The sequence below is a fragment of the Onychostruthus taczanowskii genome, unplaced genomic scaffold, assembly GCF_017590055.1.
Source record: "Onychostruthus taczanowskii isolate IOZ18803 unplaced genomic scaffold, ASM1759005v1 scaffold216, whole genome shotgun sequence".
NCBI lineage: Eukaryota > Metazoa > Chordata > Aves > Passeriformes > Passeridae > Onychostruthus > Onychostruthus taczanowskii.
Genome location: NW_024499418.1, coordinates 188194 through 210034, shown reverse-complemented (window position 1 = coordinate 210034; position 21841 = coordinate 188194). Strand labels below are relative to the sequence as shown.

The window sequence follows — 21841 nt, the reverse complement described above, 5'->3', positions numbered from 1 at the left end:
TATATATATATATATATATATTATTCCAGCAAAAAAGCAACAGTTAAAAAGTAAATAAACATCTAAAAATAATAGGTATTCTAGGAAAGCTATGCTTCCAGATGAATACTTGAAATAATACAAATATATAAATGTACAATTCTAGTAATCCAAACAGCTTTATTTATCCTCTCGTCTTTTCCCAAGCTTTCTAACCAGCATGTAGTCTCTTAAATATGTTTGGTTGTTGCTTATGCTAATGAAATCCCACAGAAATTTCTGGTGTTATTCATTATTTATACTGGTTAACTGGGGATTGGAATCACTGGATATTTCTGGACACAGACCCAGACAGCACTAGACCTTGTGCCTTCTGTTGTAGTGGTGTCACAGTGTCAAGTCAAACCCAGACACTGCAAACTTGTTGATTTTAGCATATGTGAGTTTGCTCCAGTTGGTGATCACAAGATTCACCTACCTGAGAAGATAGAGAGCAAGCGTGTGTGGAAATACCTAATCTGTACAGGTTTGTTTTTTTTTTTTTTTCTTAAAATTATTTCTCTCTCACTTTTTCCTCTGGACAAAACTTTAGCAACTGTCAGGGTGGAGTTGCCTATCAGAAGTGTTTTCAATAAATAAATCACATTTCTTTCCCAAATTCAGTTTCAGAGCTGGCAGACCTTGAATCATGTTTTGCAAGGAGATGCATGTTTCTAATGGGCCAGGTAGATTTGGCTCCAGACTTAATTTCACAGATTAGTCAACAATGTGATACTTGATACATCATAGACTTTGATTGCATGCCATGAATCTTTCCAACTTCTATAATTTGCAGGTGCCTGTGTAAGCCTGGAGATGTGAATGCTGAAAGCATCTGTGTTGAGCTGAGATGGATGTTATGTCTCCTACACAAATCACACCAAGGTTTGTCCCAGCTGCTGTGGCTGCTGTCAAGCCCAGATCAGCATGGAATTCTTGGACATGTCAGCACTGGTGCCTTTTGGCCTGGGGACAGGCCCTGGTGATGGTGAGCAGAATGCAGCCATACTCACTCCTCAGGGGTCCAGGAGGGGCTCAGTTACTTGGGCACAGGGTCAAGCCACACCTTGGTTTCAAATTATTTGTGAACAGTCAAATAAAATTGTTCTATGTAAACAAAGTTGGGCCTGACCCCAAACACTGGATTTCTTTTTCTATTTATTTACCACCAGGAGCCCCTCTCCAGCTTTGATTTCTGCAGCTTTCAAGTGCTAACAGAGTAGTTTCAAGTGGAAGGGTTTTGAAAGGGGATTGCAAAAAGAAATACAAGTGGACCACACGCTTCTTTCTAAAGGAGCACCTAACATCAGGACCTGATGGTAGCTGGATAAACAAGAAGCAGCTTACAGACTTTTTCAGTCACCAACTCTCACCCTAACTTTGCTTTAAGATTAAATAGTGTCTTCTGGATTTTGTTTCCCCAACTGAAGAAAGATTTGATTTTAAAAAAGTGCATCTGCATTCTGAACACCCCACTGTTTTTAGATTAAGACTGGGAGCTGAAACTGTCCAGTGACCTCTGAAAGAAGCTACTTGTAGAACTGGGAACAAGAATATTATAGGCTCTTCCAAAGTCATATGCTTGCAAGGTAATGAAGTTTTTCCCCATAATCTGCAACAGAATGTATGATACTCAAATTCAGTTCCTTCATGGAGAATTGCATATCCCCCTTCCAAAATACTGTGAGTCATGACACGATAGTATCAAACCAGCAATTTATTCTGTAGTAAACACCCACATCCTGAACTCTCCGTGATCTCTGCTACATCAGCTCAGCGCTAATTAACACAGTGTAGGAATCCATGGCTACATGGGAGAGAAGCAGCAGGCAGGATAACATACAGGGATACAAGCAACTGAGTATGTTTCAGAGCCATTGCAATTTTGGGGAGGATACCCTGGACTCCAGGCCCCAGGGTCAGGGGACAGGTCGTCCTTTACTTAGTCCTCCTCCTCCCCCCAAAATAGTGCTTGTAAGCAGCAGGGTAGCCGTGGCGAAAGGCGTACATTTCACAAGGGTAGTAGTCCTCGCAGAGCTCCCTCTGATGCTCGTGGTGTGCCTTACTGCGCTCCCTGATCCTGTAAAGGCAGCAGAGAAGAGGGCTAAGTGCTGTCATCTTAAATATCTCTCTACAGCCCTTTCCTGTCCTGAATCTCCCCACTTGGATTCAGGATCCACCATCAGAGTCCATCATCCAGGTACAGAGCTCTTAGCACACCAGCTTCTGTGTTTACCACACCCAGGGACTACAGCAGGAATGTTTTGCCTCCTCAAGCAACCTTTCATTTAGGGGCTAAGTAAGGTGGTGGGGAGAAGGGAATGGCTCCTGCCTCAAGTTGAGGAAGGGTCCTCCCTTTGCAGCCTTCCCCAGCCTGCTCTCTTCTTCTGCTCTTTCCCAAACATATACATAGAAAAAAGACCTGAAATATTCTGCAAAGGGGTCACCTGGTGCTGAGAAGAAGGTTTGTCTTATGCCTCACTAAGAGATGATTTCTGTGCTTCAGTTTTTATTTTCACAAGCCTTGAATAAGGCATGAAATTGGTTATATCTGTATTTTACAAATGAGGCAAGGAGGCCCTCAGATGGCCCTTTAGTTTAGAAAAGGTCATGCAAGTTCTGCATGAGATCTGAGGACTAGAAAAAGATCTCAAACTGAGCTTTCTTTCGGACCATCCCCCGCTCATTCTCTCTCCTGTTGCTGCTTCCTTCAGAAAAATTCATTATTCTTCTCAGCATGGGACATGTGACATGTCTCCAAATCAAAGGACCTGCTCTTTGTTATCTGAATTCTTGCTTTTCCTGGGTTTGGGGACTTAAATGGTACCTCACATTAAAAGAGGGACTGAGGCTTTTCACCAGTGACCATGGCTTCCACCCCTGCTAACAGCCTGTCTTGGCAAGGAGGAATCTCTTCCCACTTCCGAGCTCAGCATCCTGAGGCCATGACATACCTCTCCTGAGTGATGGCTCTCAGTCTGGTGTCAGCCTGGATGAAGTCATTGGCCCTTCGCCTGTTGAGGAACGGATCTGAAAAGGCAAGGGGTTATTCAGACTGCCACTTTGTCAATGCCAGATTTCAACAAAAGCTGGCTTCCTTTATAACAGCTTCCTTGTCTGCCCTCCTGTGTAATTAAATCCAGGACCTTTTAATATTCCCTCCTGTCCCCTGGCTGGTTCATGTGTAGACTCTCTCAGTTTCTAGTGCAGCCTGTACAGAAGTGCCCATGCTGCTCTTGTTCTGCTCTTATTCAAATCACCCAGAGGAATGGTACTGTGATTTTGCTGCCACAGCCCCTCTGATTGAGTGGAGCTTGGCCCAGAAGAGGTAGGCACCAAGCTACACAGACCATGAGACATCTGAAGAACTACAAGAACTGTGAAAATGTGCACAGGAGGGGCCTGAGTAAATCTCTCTGCCTCCAAGGTTAGACAGTCATTGAGAAGTTTGTGTGGCAGTTTTGGACTGAGGGGCCTGAAAGTCCCTTCTGACTTTTTTGAGAAAAATTCCAGTCCTGTTGCAGAGTTCAGGAGTCTGTGGATGTCATTTGGCTTCCACATGTGTCGTTGTGTTGCTGACTATCTGCTTTGTGAAGTCCTTCGTCCAGATGTCCTATTTTCTTTTTCATTTCTATTCACCTGTTCTCCAACCTCTCCAGGATATTGCTTGTTCCAAAGTGAGATTCTTCACCCTTTTCTTGCTTTTCCTGTGACACTCTCTCTCCCCCTTCCAGCCAAAGGATCCCTCCTATTCACACAGCCTGCCTGCTTCCAAGGTGCTTACAGTAAAGGCTCTCCTTGTACTTGGGGGAGAATAAATTCTGTACGTGTCTTCTACAGTGGCTCTTTCCATGCTCATCCCAGAGCTTTTTGAGCAATGTCCCTTTCTAGTGTCAGTTAACCTGGTTTTGGTACACATAACAGAGGCCTGGGCTCTGTTCTCAAATTCTGTTTTCCAATTCTCATTATATTCTATGCAAAATAGGGGTATGAGCTTGTGCCAAAACATGTGAAGTCTTCCTTGAACTCTCTCCCTTTTCATTCTGAAACTCCATCACTCAGTAAATTCAGTTTCCCTGTGCTCAGTTGTTCTACCTATTTTCTCCCTCATAGGAGTATGAGTAAATGATCTTGGACATGTCTGTAGCACTCTTCAAATTCAATAAAATAGTAAAGCAGTCTCTTACTGAGATACTCATGGGACTCCATGCTCTCATGGGACTCTGTGGAAAGAAAGAATGAAACATGTATTATGACACTGTATTGATGGGATTCAGTATTTCATATACAACAGATCAATAGAAAACACACAGAAATCAGAGAAGCCAGGTTTTAAGGCACGTGTTTAAAAGGAAGAGAAAGGGATCAGTGATCCCTGACCTAGAATTTATATGAGGAGTTTAAAGTGCTCAGGAGTTTAATACAGAGCCACCTGGTGATTTAGTCAGTGCTTCCAGACTCATGCTTGGTCATCCAGCCTGATTGTCCAGCACAGTTCCTCGCCTTCTGCTCCTGACACTACAGTGATAGGATAACCAATTTGCCTTCAAAGCTTGTGTTCTTAAAGAATGGATTAGCACAGTGAAACGCACTTCTTGCATGAAGCACCGTCTTGCACAAAGCAGCATCTTAATTCCGCCAATACGGAACGGTGTGCCTCGCCAGGAAAAGGGGATGATATTGCAAAGGAAAAAGGGAAAACTTCCAATTAGCAAGGAATAATTAAAAATTAGCATATAGTTCAGACAATAGAAGGACAAAAAGAGGAGCAGTCTGTGAGGTGAGCTGGAACAGAGAGGAAAGGGTTAAAGCATCCTGGATGTGAATTCCAATGACTGGAGGTAACAGCTCTGGATCAGGGCTAAGACGATCTTAGTTAAGGGTAACGAAGGATCAAGTTAAGGGCAAAGAAGACACAAAGCTAAATGACAAACATCTGAACACACCCATAAATGTCTGCAGGTTTGGAGTTTTCATTGTAGCCCATAATAAAGGTCACCTACCATAGGAAGTGGCAGCCACCACCAAGACAGCCAGGAGCGTAAGGACGACAAGAGTGCGCATTGTGCCAGTCCAGGGATGAATCTGTTGCTCTGTCTTTCTCACTGGGTTTTGCTGTCTTTTCACTGAGGGCAGCTGGAGATGCTGGGCTGACTGCAAAATTAGCAGTGGAATGTTTATTATGAAAACAGAGCTAGGAGGGAGCCCGTGAAAGAGCCTGGGCAAGGTGACAGCTAGCTGGTACACACTTCTTGGAGTTATTACAAAACATCCTCTATTAGCAGACTGGATTAGGTTTTGGGAAGGAAGGGGCATGCCCCCTTCCTCTCATAGCTCAGGGCTGGGGGCGTGATCCAGAGGCAAACATGTCACTAGCACTCCACACTCCGCACTCCACACTCAGAAAAGCTGGCCTAGGCGAGTGGAAGGAATTTCACAGGCTGCCAGGGCCCCAAAGGCAGAGGTGTGTGTTGATCCCAAATGTAAATGTTTGTTTTTCTGATTTTTCCTCTGATCTGCTCTCTTTGCCCTCACCATATTCTGTTTGGATACAACCAGCCCAACTATTCTGTCAGCTTTGCCGATGGAGACATGGAGCATGAGGCTTCAGACATTCCAGTCCCACTCAATCCCCCTCTCTCCAGCTGCCCTCTGCTGCAATGACAGCCTGCCAGCTAGCAGAGGAGGAATATAACCCTGCTGCCCCTTTTCATCTCCTACTTTATTGCCTCGGGAGTGACAAGAAGCAACCTGAAAGAATCCCTCTGCTGGTGTGCTCATGATTTTTGCATTGAGATGACAGCAGCACCCAGAACTCTGTCTCTGAAGGCTCTCACTGTGGTGCTGACCCCAGACTCCTCTTGCATGTCCCAAAGGACAACATCTTGGTGGAGTCAGAGGCAAACATTTCCCTCTCTGGTCTAGCAATAGCAATCCATGCCTCATGGGCACCAAAGGCATATGCCAACATAGGGCTTTTCATCTGGGATGAATCTTCAAGGCCAGCAGTCTCAGGGAGAACTGGATCTGATACCATGGGCAGCAGAGATGGACAAAACATGGGGTGTTGCACTCTCCAACTCTTGGAACAGTGAGAAGCAGTGAAAGAGAAAAGGAGTTATAGAAATGGTTATCCTTGCTGAGTTTGCTAGAGGCAAGGTAGGCGAGGCAAGGTAGGGAGGGGAGTGGGCACCCACTGCCTGCCAGCCCTCCCCCAGGGGCAGTGATGGGGCTGGGACCCCCCACACTGCCTGGGGATGAACATAGGAAGCCGCAGGAACCATTCTTATGTCTCATCCAAGCTGTGACTATTGCCTGTTTTGTCTATGAGTATATACAGGAATCAGGATTTCTCACTGACAGGATGCAAAGTGAATGCACTCTGGCTGCAGGCCATTTTCCCCAAACCACTGTGCTGTTGTCACTGCTGCCACCTTCAGAGGCCAGTCCCTGAAGCCACACTGAAGGTAACACAGCCAAGAACTACAGGGACATGTAGCCAGAGCCCAACACTTAATCAGTGAGGAGTGAAATCCACTGGAAAAATATTTCTCTGGGCTTTGCAATTTACTCTTTCAATGTCAAACTCATGACCCTTACCTGAAGCATCCTGTCTCAGGAAAAAAAAATTACCAGGGACTTCAGACCAAAGAGAAAGAATTGCTCTTCATCCCCATTATCCCACCCCATGTGGAGAGCAGCTCAGTCCTGCACCATCAAGGCCCCCCACTACACATCCACTTCTTGTCTGTATTCAGAGCTTAGCCTGAAATGAGGAGGAAAACTTGGGAAAAAAAGCCATAAGTTTGCTATAGACACAAGGTCAAAGGGGAACTGAAACTTTGCTGGTGCCGCTCTGTGCCCTGCCACTCCAGTCTCTTTAAGGAAATATCCTGCTCTGGGATCCTTTTAATTTCTTAGAACTTAGAAGTTTTGGACTTACTGTTGAATGTAGATTTTATAGGTTTCCTAAATGTCTTGTACAGTAGCTGCTAAGAAAGAAAAACACAAGGGAGAGGCTGGAGGACCGACCCCAGTGGGAAAGCAGTGGGGCACAGAGAGGAAGATGCTGGGTGTACTTTGGAAAGAAAGTGATGCTGCCCAGTGGGAAACTCCAACACGCTTTTGAGCCAAACCCTCTTTATTTGTCTTCACTCAGAGCAGAGCTTTCTGCTCCCTAGGAGTCTCTGCTCTCATTTCAGAGGACTCTGATCCCAGAATGCCTGGAGCATACCCTGCCATCAACCACAGCAGAACAGCCACAAACACCACTTTAACCCAAATGTTTCATTTGTTACCACAGAAGCAATACATTTTTTCAAGGGATGAGTGAACATGCCAGCTACACAGCCCTATTCCAACAAATCTCCTTCGGGGAATTCTTCCTCTTGCAATAGTACTCCTTTCTGCTCCCCCTGCACTCCATACTTTCCCAGCACACATCTCCCCTACTCAGCAGCAGTGGGCTGCCCTGGGGATAACATACCATGCAGCACTGTGAGCCCAATCCCTCTGCTTTCTTTCAGCATCCACTCTTAGAAATACAGAAAGGAGCTAAGACAAATCTGCACATGCCAGGGAAATCTCTGTAGACTTCCAAATAAAGGAGGGATCAGAAAAGCAGCCCTGATGTGTCTGCTGCTGGAGTGGAAAATCACAACACTACACACGCTGTAGCAAACACTCCTAACATTTTACAGCGGTGAAGCACCAGCGAGGCATTGATAATAAGCAGCTGTCCAGGAAAAGCAAGGCAGTCCCTGAATACTCACTAAGCTGTCGCTTCCCTGCCAGTCTGCAGCTCTTGTCTCAGGGGGCAGCTCTCCTGGCGTCTTGGACCCCGGACCGAAGAAGAGGGACCTTTTATTCATTAGCATCGATCAGTGACTCCTCCCCTCTCCCACTCTTGATCCACCCCCAGGCTACCATTAGAACCACCTTCTGCCCACAGCCGGGAAGCCAGAAACATCAAAGAACTGAGCCAGAAGGGAGAGAGCCAGAGCACACACCAGCGGGTAGAGGGGACACAGCCACATCCAGGTTGCCTTCCTGTGCCTGGGAGCAGTGAGTGGACAGAAATATGAGTACAAGCGCCAGTCTCCTTCTTTGTTGCAAGAACACCCCTGCCTTTCACCCCCTCCTTTTCTGGCTGTGCTCTATCTCAAGCTACAGTGCTAGCCAGGGCACCTGTTCATCCACAGGGAACAGTAGGCCAGGATCCTTCTCCCATCTCCTTTCATGCTGCTTTTACAACTGATCCCCCTCTGAATGGCAGGCTAATACCAGACTGAAAACTCACATAGCAAAGGTGTCAGCTCCAAAACCCCCAAAAGTGACACACCCAAACCCCTGAAGTGCACCCTCTGCTCACATGGCACTCACAGCAGTGCCTGGGACATGTGACTGCTGCACTGGGCTTTGGGCTTCTGGCCCAAAATGAGAATGACAGCATATCCATGGAGATAAAGAACCACCACTGTTTGGACAGAGAACAGTGAGCAGCTCCTGTCCAAGGGTTTTATCTTTAGCTCCAGCAGTGCTCTATGAGTTTGGGGAAGGTTCCTTGTGGCAGGGAGATACCACGTTATTTGTGTCCTTGTGCAGGCAGCTATTGGCCCTCAGAGCCTGAGAACAGCAAGCTTGAACTGTCCTCAAGGCAAAGGGAACCACCTTTGAAAAGTAGTGCAAACAGGAGGGCATTTCTTGACCTTGTCTACCACCCTTCGGGGTCATCTAAGTTTCAACCCTATGACATGCTGAACCCTGAAAGAAATCAGGGCTCAGAAGATCTGGTCACCCTCATCTGCCTAGATACTGGTAAATCATTGGCCCCAGTGCCATCTGGCAAACTCTTAGTGAAGTAGAAGAAAATGGCCATTACAACCAACACGGCAAGATAGTAGGGAACCAGACAAATGGGGGAAAAGCTCAAGCAGTGGAAAGGAGAAATTATGAGAAATTGCCAATTGAATTTCTCTTGAGACTAGATTTACTTTACTTCTCTTGACGGGGATTAAGATGAATGCTTGTTGAGGAATTTTGTCAACAACACAAAGCAAGAAGGCAGCCATGAAAAGGAAGTCTGAGAGCTCCTACAGGATGAAAAGGATGACATTTAAATCTTCATTAACAGGAACAGAATAATATGCAATAGGGCAAGGGCAAGATCTGCCATCAGAATTAGCAGTAAGAATCCTGCTGTAAATTAAAAGCTCATAAGCTAGAAATAAATGGGGAACAAAAAGAACTGTGAACCAACAATCATAAAGGCAAGGACAGAGCACTGATTCTGAGATGTCTACTGAGAATGTGGCAGAAGACATGGGCATCTGTCAGTGACTCTAGATAAGTTACCCGGGAGATCTCAGCAGGATTCCTCTGTATGGCTCAGGTCACCCCCTTCATGGATACTTCTGGTGGGAAGTGCTATAGATGAGGACTAAAATATTATTTACACTCACACCCAAATTGACAGACCTTTTCACCATAGCCTGTGGGAGCTGCTGAGCCCCTCCATCCCTGCACTGACCTCAAGGCTTTTCCAGCAGGACAATGGACTAGCAGTCAGGTTTTGTTTCCAGTACCCCCCAGGGGCTGTGTCACAGTCCACAGCTCTCATGATTAGGAGAAGTCCCATTTCCAGCCTCGGTCTTTAAAGCCATGATCCACATCTATGTCTCCCTCACTGAATGCCCAGCTCATGCTAGGAAGGCTTCAGCAGAGTTGCTGAGCACTCCAATAAGGGAATAAACCCTATCAGCTCTGCAACAGAGCAGGGTTTCCAAACCCAGGTTACCCAGAATATCCAGTAACTGGGCTTACCAATCTGGACAGTCCTTTCCAAATTTGCTTCTGTGTTTCAGGATGTAAGTTAGTCAGCCACCACATGGTCTATGGCTTATGAAGAGATTTCTCAACCTGATAAACAAGTGCTTCTTAGAACAACTAGTTCTACAGCACATGAGAAAACAAGACTTTATTTTTACTTTTCCATTTAGTCCTAAGTAATACCTAGGAACTGGTCCAAGAAGCAAGAATAATTGAGCCACTAAGTAAGAGTGTTTGACTATCCACAATATAATTAAAGTCAACAACCTCATGGAATAAATCGTGCTGAAAACTAGCATACTGACACTAAGCTTTAGAAAGGGAGGTGTTTTTTAAACACAGAAGCTAGTCAAAAGACTATGAAATAAAAATAAACAGAACACATTTCAGATATTTAAAGAACTTGATATACATATCTGAATGTGTGTTAGCTCTGGCAGTAAACTCACTCAGCTACTCAGAATTAAAAACTAGTTCAAATGCTAGTTAAACCTGGGGAAAAAACATTTCAAAACTAGATTTAAAAATTACTAAAGATTAAAAGAATGGGGGAGCACACAAACAGGAAAATCTAGTTTCATATCAATCAAACAATTTTTTTCAAAATAACTGCAATGACTAATTTCCACTTCCATGATGGAATGGGGAAAAAGGAGTAATTTCATAACAAGTAAGTGATGGGAGTTTTTCATTCAAAAATATTTAAACACAAATCTTTGAAATCTGTCTTGGCCTTTCCCCTGTGGAAAATTTTGCCCCCAACATTACAACTTTCTGCAAAAATAGCAGTTTCCAGTGTGAAAATACATATTGGTTCTAACAATGTGGATCTATGTGTAGTCTTAGGACTGTTGTAAAAACCACTGTCTGAAGCTCACAGATAGTGTCAGTCTTCTGTGGGTGGGAAGGTTCCCACACCATCTTACAGTTATTTTCTTTCATGCTTCCTCCAACATTTTGGGCAGTTTAGAAGCTTCCCTGTCCATCTTACATAATAGCTGCCAGTAACTTTCTCTTGCCCATGGATGTGGAGTACACCTGCACATCCAACCTAAAGGATGTCACTCTGCCTCTGGGACAAATGGTTGTTCATTATCCCAGGGCTAAGGACCAGGACTGAAAATAAACACCATTTAAAGGCCCAGATCCTTCTTCCCTGAACACATTCAGAGGGTGAGAGGATAACTCTTCTTCCACTTGCTCTGACTTACAGAATTCGGGCCTGTCTCCACATTAATCATGACCATAAGGAGAGGTTTGTAGTTGGTGAGCTGTGGGGGTTGGTTGGTTGGTTGGTTGGTAAACTGGGGAGGCTTTTAGCACTGCATTATATTAGTGATGGCAAAATTAAATTTCATTTACTCTACTGAAATTCAGAGATTAGTGTCCAGACACGACCTCTATGCAGCTGCGATCCTCCATGTTACTCCCTGTAATCCATCAAGCTTCAAAACAAAGCCCAGTGTCTTAGAAAAATCTCAGTCTGGCCATGAATACAGGAGCATTTGGAGTCAGCAGTACAGCCTAATGGGAGCTCACTGCTCTCCAGTTCAACTCGTTGGATGAAAGTGAGCCTGGCTCAAGCCTTCAAGCCCAAAGCTCAGCACACTCTGTGGGATATCACTGAGTTACCTCAAACTGCCTGTCTCTGGCCAGGACTTGCCAGAACAGCTGTGTTTGGCTGGTAATAGGAAGTTCATGAGCAGAGAAGACTAATTTCACAGAAGTCAGACCAAGGTTATTCAGTTCACTGAATAAAGCAACCAAAACATTTCAGGGCTAAGACCTAACTCTGTTGCTTCCTTTGGCTTCACCCCCACCCACCCACACATGTCCATACACACTGATCAGCATATTTCTCTTTCAATCCGGGAAAGAAGGAAGAGACAGATTAATATTAATATTATTTGGAAGTTGAAAAAATTGGCAGAAGCTCTTGCATAGATATTAAATAACCCATAGAAGAAACTTGCATTTCTTGTACTTCAAGAATCCTATGAAAAATAGGCAAGCAAAATGTTCAAACTTTGTCTGTATAAACAGAGCATGCTTCTGGGTTGCACTCTTATGGGAAAAGGGAACAGAAATCTCTCTTCTTTTTCCACACCCATCCCCCTTGCTTCACCACATGAACACAAAAATGTCCTGACCTGATTCATTCTTTGGGATCAGATGAGATTTACCCGCCTTATTTCCTGTACAGACATGGGAAGAGATAAGAGAGCAGCTGTGGTTTCACTCTTCTCATCCATCTGGTAAATAAAAAAATAACAATAATACTTTTTTTTTTTTTGTCTTTTTAACAACATACTTAGGATAGCATCTTAGATCCCATATCTGCCAGCCCTTATGAAGCCAAGATTGGATTGAAACATTTATCTTCTGTCTGTCTTGAATGCAGGAGACCACTGAAGTATTTACAAGCATCCCTGTAGTATTATATCCATTTCTTTGTTCTATCTCAGTTCAGTATCTAAAGGATCATAAATGTTGTCTTTAGCAACAACTTGAAAATAAGCAAATAACTTTTTCTGTGGCACATCCAACCCCTGGTCTTGGCCTCTGTTGTTAATATCAGATAGAATACAAAGGAATGCTAGGGAGTGGAGGGAAATACCCAGTACACAGCTAATTGTGAAATGCTGTTTGTGGCAAGAAGAAAGGCATTCTTATTTATTGAAGCATGAAATCTGATTACTCTTATCTTCTTGTGCATAACTGCAAATTATGTTAATGTTCCTAATGTCACATGATAGTCAAATCATTTGACTTGATGACCTTCCTTAATATTAATTTCATACTGTTTATATGCTTTTTGAATACATATTTATTTTATTTGCATTAAACTTGGCAAATGATTATTTTTATTAAGAATTGTTGTGTTCACATAAAGCAGGAAAGAATTTTAAAAGGAGAAGGAAAGATAAATTCAAGAATTCAATAAATGTTTGGACAATGTTCTCAGGCTTAGGGTGTGATTCCTGGGGTTTTCTGCTCAGGGCCATGAGCTGGACTCAATGATCCTGATGGATCCTTTCTGACTCAATATACTCAATGATTCTGTAATAAATCAGATCTTTAAGATTAGTTTTTCCTTCTTCCTAAAATGGCATTGGACTCCAAAACCCACCACTCTGTGAGAGGTGTCTTTGTCATTAGTGGTCCCAATTTTCTTCAAATTATAAAAGAAACAATAAAATAATAGAAATGGAGAACAAAGAAGAGGTCTGGGCACGAAAGCACTGGGAAGAAAGGCATAAGAAGGGCTACAAGAACAGCCCATAGTGATGGAAGCTGGATTAGCAGATCATTAAAATCCCAGCATATTGACACAGACCCTCAGGATATCCAGACTGGGGGGGAAAATATATCACAGTTTAAAACCAGGTAAGTCCTAAAACAAGAGGCAGAGTACACCTAAGACTTAATAAAAGAAAAAAGAAATAGATGCCTGGAGATGATGGTGTTTGGATGAAGAACAAGATTGAGCTCTACGATACCTAGATGAGGAGACAATGGAGGATGAGTTCTAATGATACTCAGAGGTGGGAAAGGATGGAAGCAAAATAGACAACAGTTACTGCCAGCTCCTGCAGGATGCAAAAGATGCATTTAAAATGAGCATATGGTGGCCAAACTAAGAGAAATACAGGAGAGATAATGAGAACTCCAGAGCCCATGAATTAAATCTTCTGTGTGATTGCAAGAAAATTGAATAGTATAAACAAATACTTTCTATTGCCTATGAATATGTGGTTATGGGGGTGTTAGTCAGAGTGAGTGAAATCAGTGTGGTTTGAAATGAAATAACCTTTGCTTTCTATAGTGTCTTGCATTGCCTTCTGTTACTTCAATACTGCAACAATAATCACTACAAAATGAAGTATCAGAAGGCAGTATAAAGACCTCTTATTATGACCTCAGTATGGAAAACTCTTTATCCAAACCCATCTCAAGTGGTTCTGCAGCTTTGGATGTCATCTGCTTCATAATAAGTTTCTTTCAGAACTCTCCATTTCATCTCATGATCCTTTTAGCCAGGCACAGGGAGGAAAACCAGGATGGGTGTACAAGAAAAAGAGCAAGACTCCGGTGCTGCAGGCATGATGCAACAGTTTTGGATTCAACATTCCCCCTCATCTGCTCAGAAAAATCTGACTTCTTCTTCTGCTGAAATTATCTGTCCTTTTTTGTCTACCTACATGATAAAGGATGTAATTTTAAGATTCAATACAGATGTCAAAAATCACGTAAGAGCACACATATGACTTACATGTATCAGTCATGGAAGTGCATTCCACTATTTTTCACAGCAGAATCATCCTTTAAAGACTTTTGCCAACAAAGACACTTTTGTCCTTCCTGGTCTTTAACCAATGTTTTCTTCCCTTCTGTTCCAGTAATAGAATCTGCTCACAATACTTCCTGGCACCAACTGGATTGTATTATTTTGGATTTCCTTTCACTGTCTCCCACCTACAGCCATGGCTTCACTGGAAAATATTACTGTACATTTATCAGGAAAATACACTGCATGAGTCACATATTGGGTACACAAGCAGTTACAACCCTGCTGGCTGGCTAAGCCTAAGATTAGTGACAATGTTGTTTACTACCATATATTTTCGTACAGCAGACACTGAATGAGAATCTCTGCTGTGCATATATTATATACCAAGCATCTGTACACATCTGTAGAACACACCTTCCCCTGTGTTACTTGGCCAAGAACCTGTCTGCCACTTCATCTCTCTGAGGCAGGTGATTGTCTTTCTTGATGGTCATTTCACTAGTGAACTGGAGGAGGAACCAATGAACCTACTGGAGGATCCATTAAATAAAATAGCAACACTGCATAGTAAAGACATATGCACTATCTCCTAAATAGACCCTTGTCTATTTTGAGACCTTAGTGAATAAGTGAAATGAGCAGCAAGGACTGCAGTCAGGTCAGTCATTTCATTAGAGCTGCCCAGGGATCTCGTTAGGATTAAGGTCCTGTTTGTGCCAAGTGCTGCACAAGCTGCAGTAGGGACAGACATGTGGTTAAGTGCCTGTCCTCAGCCCTTCACGGGAGAAGAGGTCTGGCAGGAGCACTTCCCTCAGCCAAGAGCCCACTTATCACTGCCTGGCCTTCCCAAGCATGGTGCTTGGTGATGACAAATGATACACAGGCATCCCAAGTTCACTCCCTTTTTCAGCCCCTGGAACTCTTCTGCATTGTCTGGTCTCTCTGTGCTATCACTCTAACAATGATCTGTTACTGCCCCAATCCTCCATTGCAGGCACTGGACTGCTAAATAGAAATATCTGTCATTACCTTATCTGGGAAGATCTTGAGTAAGAACATAAGAAAATAATTTATCACACGGAGTTTGCACTTCCTGAGAGGGACACCACCAGTAAAACAGCAGCAGGAGTGCTATGAGGAGCTCTGTACTCCACCAAAGAGAGATCTGCAAGGCTGGCATGACAGCTGAGCTTGGCTTTAGCTCCTTCTCTCCTGCCTGACAGCAAGCACCTGAAATCTCAGATCAGGTTTCTGCCTCCTCCATGCAAAACTTAGCACTGAGGCACAAAGTTAACCTTAAGTTGCTCTCAAGAAAAAGATTCCTGATGTCTTTCTGCTGGAGTTTTCTCCTGCCCATCCCTGCCTGCCTGGGGCTGACCTTCATTCTGCCAAATTGTGTGAGCTCCCTGAAAATCTACAGGGCCCCAGGAACATCCCTTGTCCTTGTATTTAGTGTGAACTTTTGCTGCTTTTGCCATTGATCTGGGGAATGGGCTCCTTGGGATTTCTCTAAGTGGGTGGTGGAGCTTGGGGAGAAGCAGAGGAGGATGGTGCTTGCAGAGTCCCCTCCCACACATGTTGCCCATCTGTGACATCTCTGTCTGTCACAGAGAAATCACAGAGACAGATTTAATATATCAAACATAAATAAAGCAGCGCCAAGTCTTTGGCTGATTGTCATGGCTAGGAATAGAAGACAACTACTTCAGGAGCTTTGGATTTGCATGCTTGATGGATTCCCAGCATAAGGACAGACATTCAGACAAATCCAGCCCAAACAGAAGTAAACAATCCTGAATTTTCAAGAAGGTGGCCCTGAAGTGATTCAGAGAACATCGGTACCATTGAAGGCAGTGGGCAAGGAGCAGCTCCCAGGCAGCTCATCCTGGGGAACTTGAGGGTCCCAGCGAGGATGTGAGGGCATGTGACGAGCAAGACTACAGTGCCCCGACATGAAAAAGCTAATCATGCAGTCCTGGCACTTTCCACTTCTGCCCAACACATAGTCTCACAAAACCAGTAGCAGCATAGTACCTTAGAGACCACTGCCCTATTGGCAGATGTGTCTGATCGTTTCAAAGTGGGGACAGGACAAGCAGACACAGATCACCTCATTTCCATAGGAAGAGCCAAAGAAAGAATCCCACCCTATTTGTAAAATGCTGGTAAAAGTTTCTTGAGTTTGAAATGTTCTAGATGAAGTTATCTTTATTGTTAAAAGAAGAAGGGTTTTACTGTCCTAAATCACAAAGCCAGATTTGCCAAGAAGGAGTCCACTGAAATACCACTCTCAGGACTCAGAGGCCAAACAGAAACCTTTGAACAGGGCCCCAGACAAAGTGCTAATCCATTTGCTTGTGTTGCTTCAGTCTTTCTTCATCACCACTCTGACAGAGAGTGCCTGGTGAGTTCTCTCTGTTCTCCTTTTGCATAGGATATTTGTTCTTTTTAAAAGGGAGTGCCTGGGGCACAAGCGATAAGGCAGGCACTTTTCCCTGGGAGCAGCAGTGTTATGCTTGAGGCAGAGCTGCCTCTAGGGCAAGGGTATGGGCAAAAAGAGAAATAAAATCATACCAGGGTCAGAGGACCTGTCACTCAGGCAGAGACAGGGAGCCAGCAGGGAGGAGGAGGGTGCAGTGGGAGCCAGCCCTGTCCTGGAGACTGAGAGGGAACCTGTGGAGTGCCTTGTACGCTCCAGTCTCCATGCTGCTTGCAGGTAGCGAGGCAGAAAGAAGAGACCCTGGTTTGGGATCCTGAGAACAACCTTAACAGGGTGATTCTCAGGACAGCCTGCTTCTGCCTGCTGCTCTGTGGGAGCATCTCTCCAGAGTGGTTTGTGTCTCTGTGGCAGTGAGCAACCCGGCCACAGCAGAGACACCAAAGATGTGCTGCTCCCATGCCAGACACCTGCAAGATGGAAGCACCTGAAAGACCCATTAAGCATGGCAGTATCCAGACTCCAGGATGACAGAACAGGAAAGAAGATTGATGAACATATAAAGACTGTTGATCCTTTGATATAAGCATTACTACCTCAGCTATATCATGAGAAACTGTCTTTCACTTTAACAATACCTTCCTTTCTGCTACTGTCTTGCCATGACTAAAATGTACCAAGCAAGGGTTCATTCACATTTTCTTCTCACCTGCTACCTGTACTTCTTGATTATGCAAGTATGCCTTCTTAATATCTATGTAATAAAATATTTAAACACAATAATATTCAAATATTTGCTTATTATACAAAATAATATTGAAATATTGATAACACAAATATATCTGCTTAACATAATATTATATAACATAATATTTAATATCTGCTTAACATAATATTTTCTCTACTGCTAGTGTTTCAACAGAGTAAAAAACCTGAAAATGTTGCTACAAGATGGGGTCTGAAACCCAGGATGCCCAGGGATCCAAGAAAGCATGGCAACTGCTTGGAGAAAGCAATGCAGCAAGGAAGCCCATTCACCATCAGACCCCAAAAGAATAAAGAAGTTCATCCAGGAGGAAAGGTCTCACTGGCAAGGAGTGGAGGGAAAACAATGATCCTGGTCTGTTCCGCTTCAGCTGTGCCAAGCAAGCAACCAACCAAGACAGCCTTTTACTGCTGGTGAAATACTGCCATTTCAGCTTAAGCAAATAGCCATTGGGAGTCACAGGGAGAGGGAAGGTGAAGAGAAAGTGTGGCCATATGGCTTATATTCAGGAGATCTGCATGCAGAAGATCTGGGTTCTGTCTCCAGCTCTGCCTCCAGGCTTACTCAGCAGCCTGGGGTAAGTTATTGTCTGTCTTTTCTGTTTCTCAGCCAAAGAACAGAAAAAATTGGCCAAGGAAAATAAAGTCTTGATTGCAATGGGAAGTCATGATATATCCAGGATCAACACCCACATTGAATTCCAAGATGCCAAAGAATACTCTGAGCACAACAGATTTATGTTGAAAATATCACCACTGTATTTTAAATTGCAGTCTTTCAGGCATACAGCCCTCTCTTCTTCCTCTATCTCCCTCTCCTCTAGTGGGGAAGAAAATAGTTGAACATTTTTTCTTGAGGTGATTATTCTATTCCTTCCAGCAACTAACAGAGCAAGGAAACAGGAAAACTGCAAGTTCCCATCCTGCTCTTCTGACAGCTGATTATAATACCCAAGGACTTGACATTTGTCTGCAGTTGCCCCCACAAACAAAGGAGCTGGAATTGGACTGCACCCATGCTATGTCTCCTGGCACCTGTGGAAGTAGTGATGTGCTGAATTAAGCTGGACTGAGAAAGTTACAGATAGCAATGCCTCATCTACTAGGTAAAAGGCAAGAAATAATGCTGGTGATGTAGACATACAGAGCACATGACATGGGTGGCATAGAATTACACTAATCCCTAACAAGATGATGAGATGTGGGGTCTAGCCTAGGAAAAGAGGAAGGTGGAAGACACAAAGAATACATAACGCAGTACTCATAACACAGGGATAGGGAGAAACCTGGAGTGCTCACACAGCCCATGTGTTCAGGCTGGAGACTGCACACGGCTGGCATTTCAACCTGTGCATGGACACCATGTGGGGCTCTGCAGGGGCTGTTGTGATCCATGGATATTCAATGGCTTGAGCCCTGGTGAGCGTGTGGGGAGGAGGACACAGCGCTGTTTGCAGCTGTGATGCACAGGGCAACTCTGCATAACTGCCATACGTGGAGTCTTGGGCAGGCAGGGATGCAGTTATGATGGGCCTTTCCTCTAACCTGGACAGAATTGCTGCTTTCCAGATAGTGCAACTAGCCTGCCTGCCTGTATGGATTTGCAGGTACTTCAGCAGAGAAGATAGAAATTCAAATGAGAGAACAAGTACGCTCTTATTCAATGTGCATCTTGTGGTTTTGCAGGTTTTTCCACTGAAAATATTCCTCTGAAGTTTCCTTAGTGACTAAGCCAAAATGGGTCAAAGAGGTATTTGATTCACGGCCTTAGAAAAAACACTTCTGTGTTCTCTTCTCCACCATTATCAGCTCTCTGTGGTATCCACCCAGCACCTTCCCTCACTGACCCTTACCCCTTGCTGCCCACAGCACTCCTTGGGCAAGTCCTCTCCCCTCAAAACAGCCTTTGGCTCTTCCTTTCCCTCCTCTTTCATGGTCCTGCAAACCACTGTCCCAGCTGTATCCTTCAGACAATATTTCCTCCACCTGTGTCAACTGTCCCCAAGTCTTTGCCATCCTGTGGGCTGCCATTTGTGGTACTGAGAGGAAGCCATCCTCTGTGGAGGTGATTAAGAGTGACTAAGTCCTGTCATCTGTCCACCGGCAAGAGAGAGTTTGTTTCTAATATTTCTGCCCAGATTTATTGGTTTAGCTTCCTTCCAAATGAACTCCCTTTGGTCCCTCAGCACAAGAGAGACATGGAGTTCCTGGAGCGAGTCCAGCAGAGGACAACACAGATGATGAAGGGACTGGAGCATCTCTCTTGTGAGGAAAGGCTGAGGGAGCAGGGCCTGTTCAGGCTCGAGAAGGGGTGACTGAAAGAGGACCTCATCAATGTCTGTAATCTGAAAGGGTGTGTCAAGAGGATGGATTCAGGCTCTTCTCAGTGATGCCAAGCAACAGGACAAGAGGCAATGGGCAGAAACTCATGCACAGGAAGTTTTATCTGAATATAAGGAAGAATTTCTTTATGGTATGGGTGACTGAGCACTGGAGCAGATTGCCCAGAGAGGCTGTGGAGTCTCCCTCACTGGAATATTCAAGAACCATCCGGACACAGTCCGGTGCCATGTGCTCTGGGATGACCCTGCTAGAGCAGGGAGCTTGGACCAGATGACCCCACTGTGGTCCCTTCCACAGACCCATTCTGGGATTCTGTGAACAGAGGTGTCAGACAGCCATGCCTTCCATCCTTTTATGATAAGGAGGACAATTGATCCTACCATATGTCATTCTAAATCATCACTGTCTCCTCCCTGTCCTGGGAACTCAGGCCCAGCTCAGTGCTGGACTTCTGTGCATGAGATCAGATCTGACTTAGGTGCTGTAAAGTTCATTCTGTGACAGCTATAGCTGAGAAATTTAATTTTTTTTTTTTATTCAAAGCTGGCAGGATCCCTAGAAGAAAGGAAGAAGTTCAGTCCTGCCTTGCTGTGCTGGTGGTCCACCTCTGCGTACTTAAGGCACCAGGGCTGCATGGCCTGGGAGACGTCTCTTCCCTTTGTGCTGCCTCTCACACCTCCCAGCCACTGCCAAGAGCAGGAGCAATGCAGACAAGGCAGACTCACGCAGTGCCTGCTCCTCTCCTTCAGGGTAGGTGCAAAGGTTCTTCAGTCCTTCTGCAGTCAGATCCTCTGCAGCCAGCATGCCCCCACAGCCAGATCCATAACTCTGTGTGCAGTGGGACTGAAGTGACAAAGCTGAGGCACAGGTTTTCATACACAATGTCTTGGTTCAACCTGCAGCAGATGGGGGCTAGTTCACCTCTAAGCAACATTTCATTGTTTAATGTCACACACAACAGTTCAGGGGAATAAAATAAAAAAATGTTAGTCCCCTTGCTGAACCTCCAGGTCTCTGTAACATTCTGCTTCTGGAGATGTTCTCCTTTCTCACCAAAGATGGATATGGAATTGCATCTTACACAACACAACCCAATTCCCTGTTCCCTGGGGTAAAGACAGCAGCTCTGACACATCTTTGCAGCCTCACTTTCCTGTTGGGCACATTGAGCTTTCATCTTAGATATTTTGAATGTCCTTTGAGTTCACATGCTGCTGCAGAGCAGGAGTCCTCATACCACAGTATGTCTGCAATGCTGAGGTGAAAGGGAACCCCTTCATCCTGCCCTCTGTCAATTTGCACCTAGCATTTCCTTCATTTGCAAACCAAACCAGCCTCCCCAGACAGCTCAAAACATCTGGGCCACACACATCATGAGTTTAGGTCAGAGATGACACAATGGGGCACAAGACCCAAAAATAAAACAAACAAGAGATTGACCCATGCACATGATTCTTCCCTTGGTTTCTACCTCAAAAGTCCTATTGCAGTGGCTAAGCCCACCAAAGCTGCACTGCAGAAGCCTTTGAGCACAGGGATTAAGGCAGACCCTCTTATTCCACTGCCACCACATCTGTGTGCAGCACCCCAGGGCTGTCTGTGCTAAGTCCTGCAAAGTACTGCAGAACAGCTGGAGGAGGAGGAGGAGGAGGAGGCTTTTCCTGTGCCTCGCTTGCGGCTCCTAAATTTGTTGGTTAGATGCAGAGCTCTGTAAGGTGCAGGGGGAATAAAACTCCCCAGTGTACATAAGCTCCTGAAAAGTTATCCCTATAATTAGCTGTGTACACAGCGAGCACAGTCGCTGGGGACACTGCTTCTACTCTCAGGCTTGTTTGCAGAACCAGAGCTTCATTCATGTCCTATTTTGTTTCCCTGCAGCACTAAGGAAGAGTCACGTCGCTCTGCCCAGTTTCTGCAGCTGGCCAAGACACAGACTTCAGGCACTCGTGCAGCAGGTCAGGGCCCCCACACTCTTTGATCTGGACCACAGACAGATGTGCATGGCACTGGAAGCACTTACAATGCTAAGACTCCTCACAGATGTCTCCCCAGAAGACCTCCCCTCTCTACCATACTGCAGACAAAGGAATAAACCCTTCCTAGGGAGGGTTTAGGGAGGAGCAAGCTATTGCTGTAAAAAGGAGCAGTTTTCCAACTGA

General features: G+C 44.7%; 1 protein-coding gene across 1 annotated transcript; it reads right to left on the bottom strand.

Moving 5' to 3' along the window:
- Positions 1 to 1720: 1720 nt before the first annotated feature.
- On the bottom strand, positions 1721 to 7912 carry LOC121335988 (matrix Gla protein). The gene is made up of 5 exons (XM_041404611.1): positions 7791 to 7912; positions 5022 to 5172; positions 4206 to 4241; positions 2973 to 3048; positions 1721 to 2098 (listed from the first exon to the last, which is right to left on the bottom strand). Exons 1-5 carry the CDS (start codon positions 7893 to 7895, stop codon positions 1957 to 1959), a joined length of 510 nt encoding a protein of 169 aa, XP_041260545.1. The 5' UTR covers positions 7896 to 7912; the 3' UTR covers positions 1721 to 1956.
- Positions 7913 to 21841: the final 13929 nt, after the last annotated feature.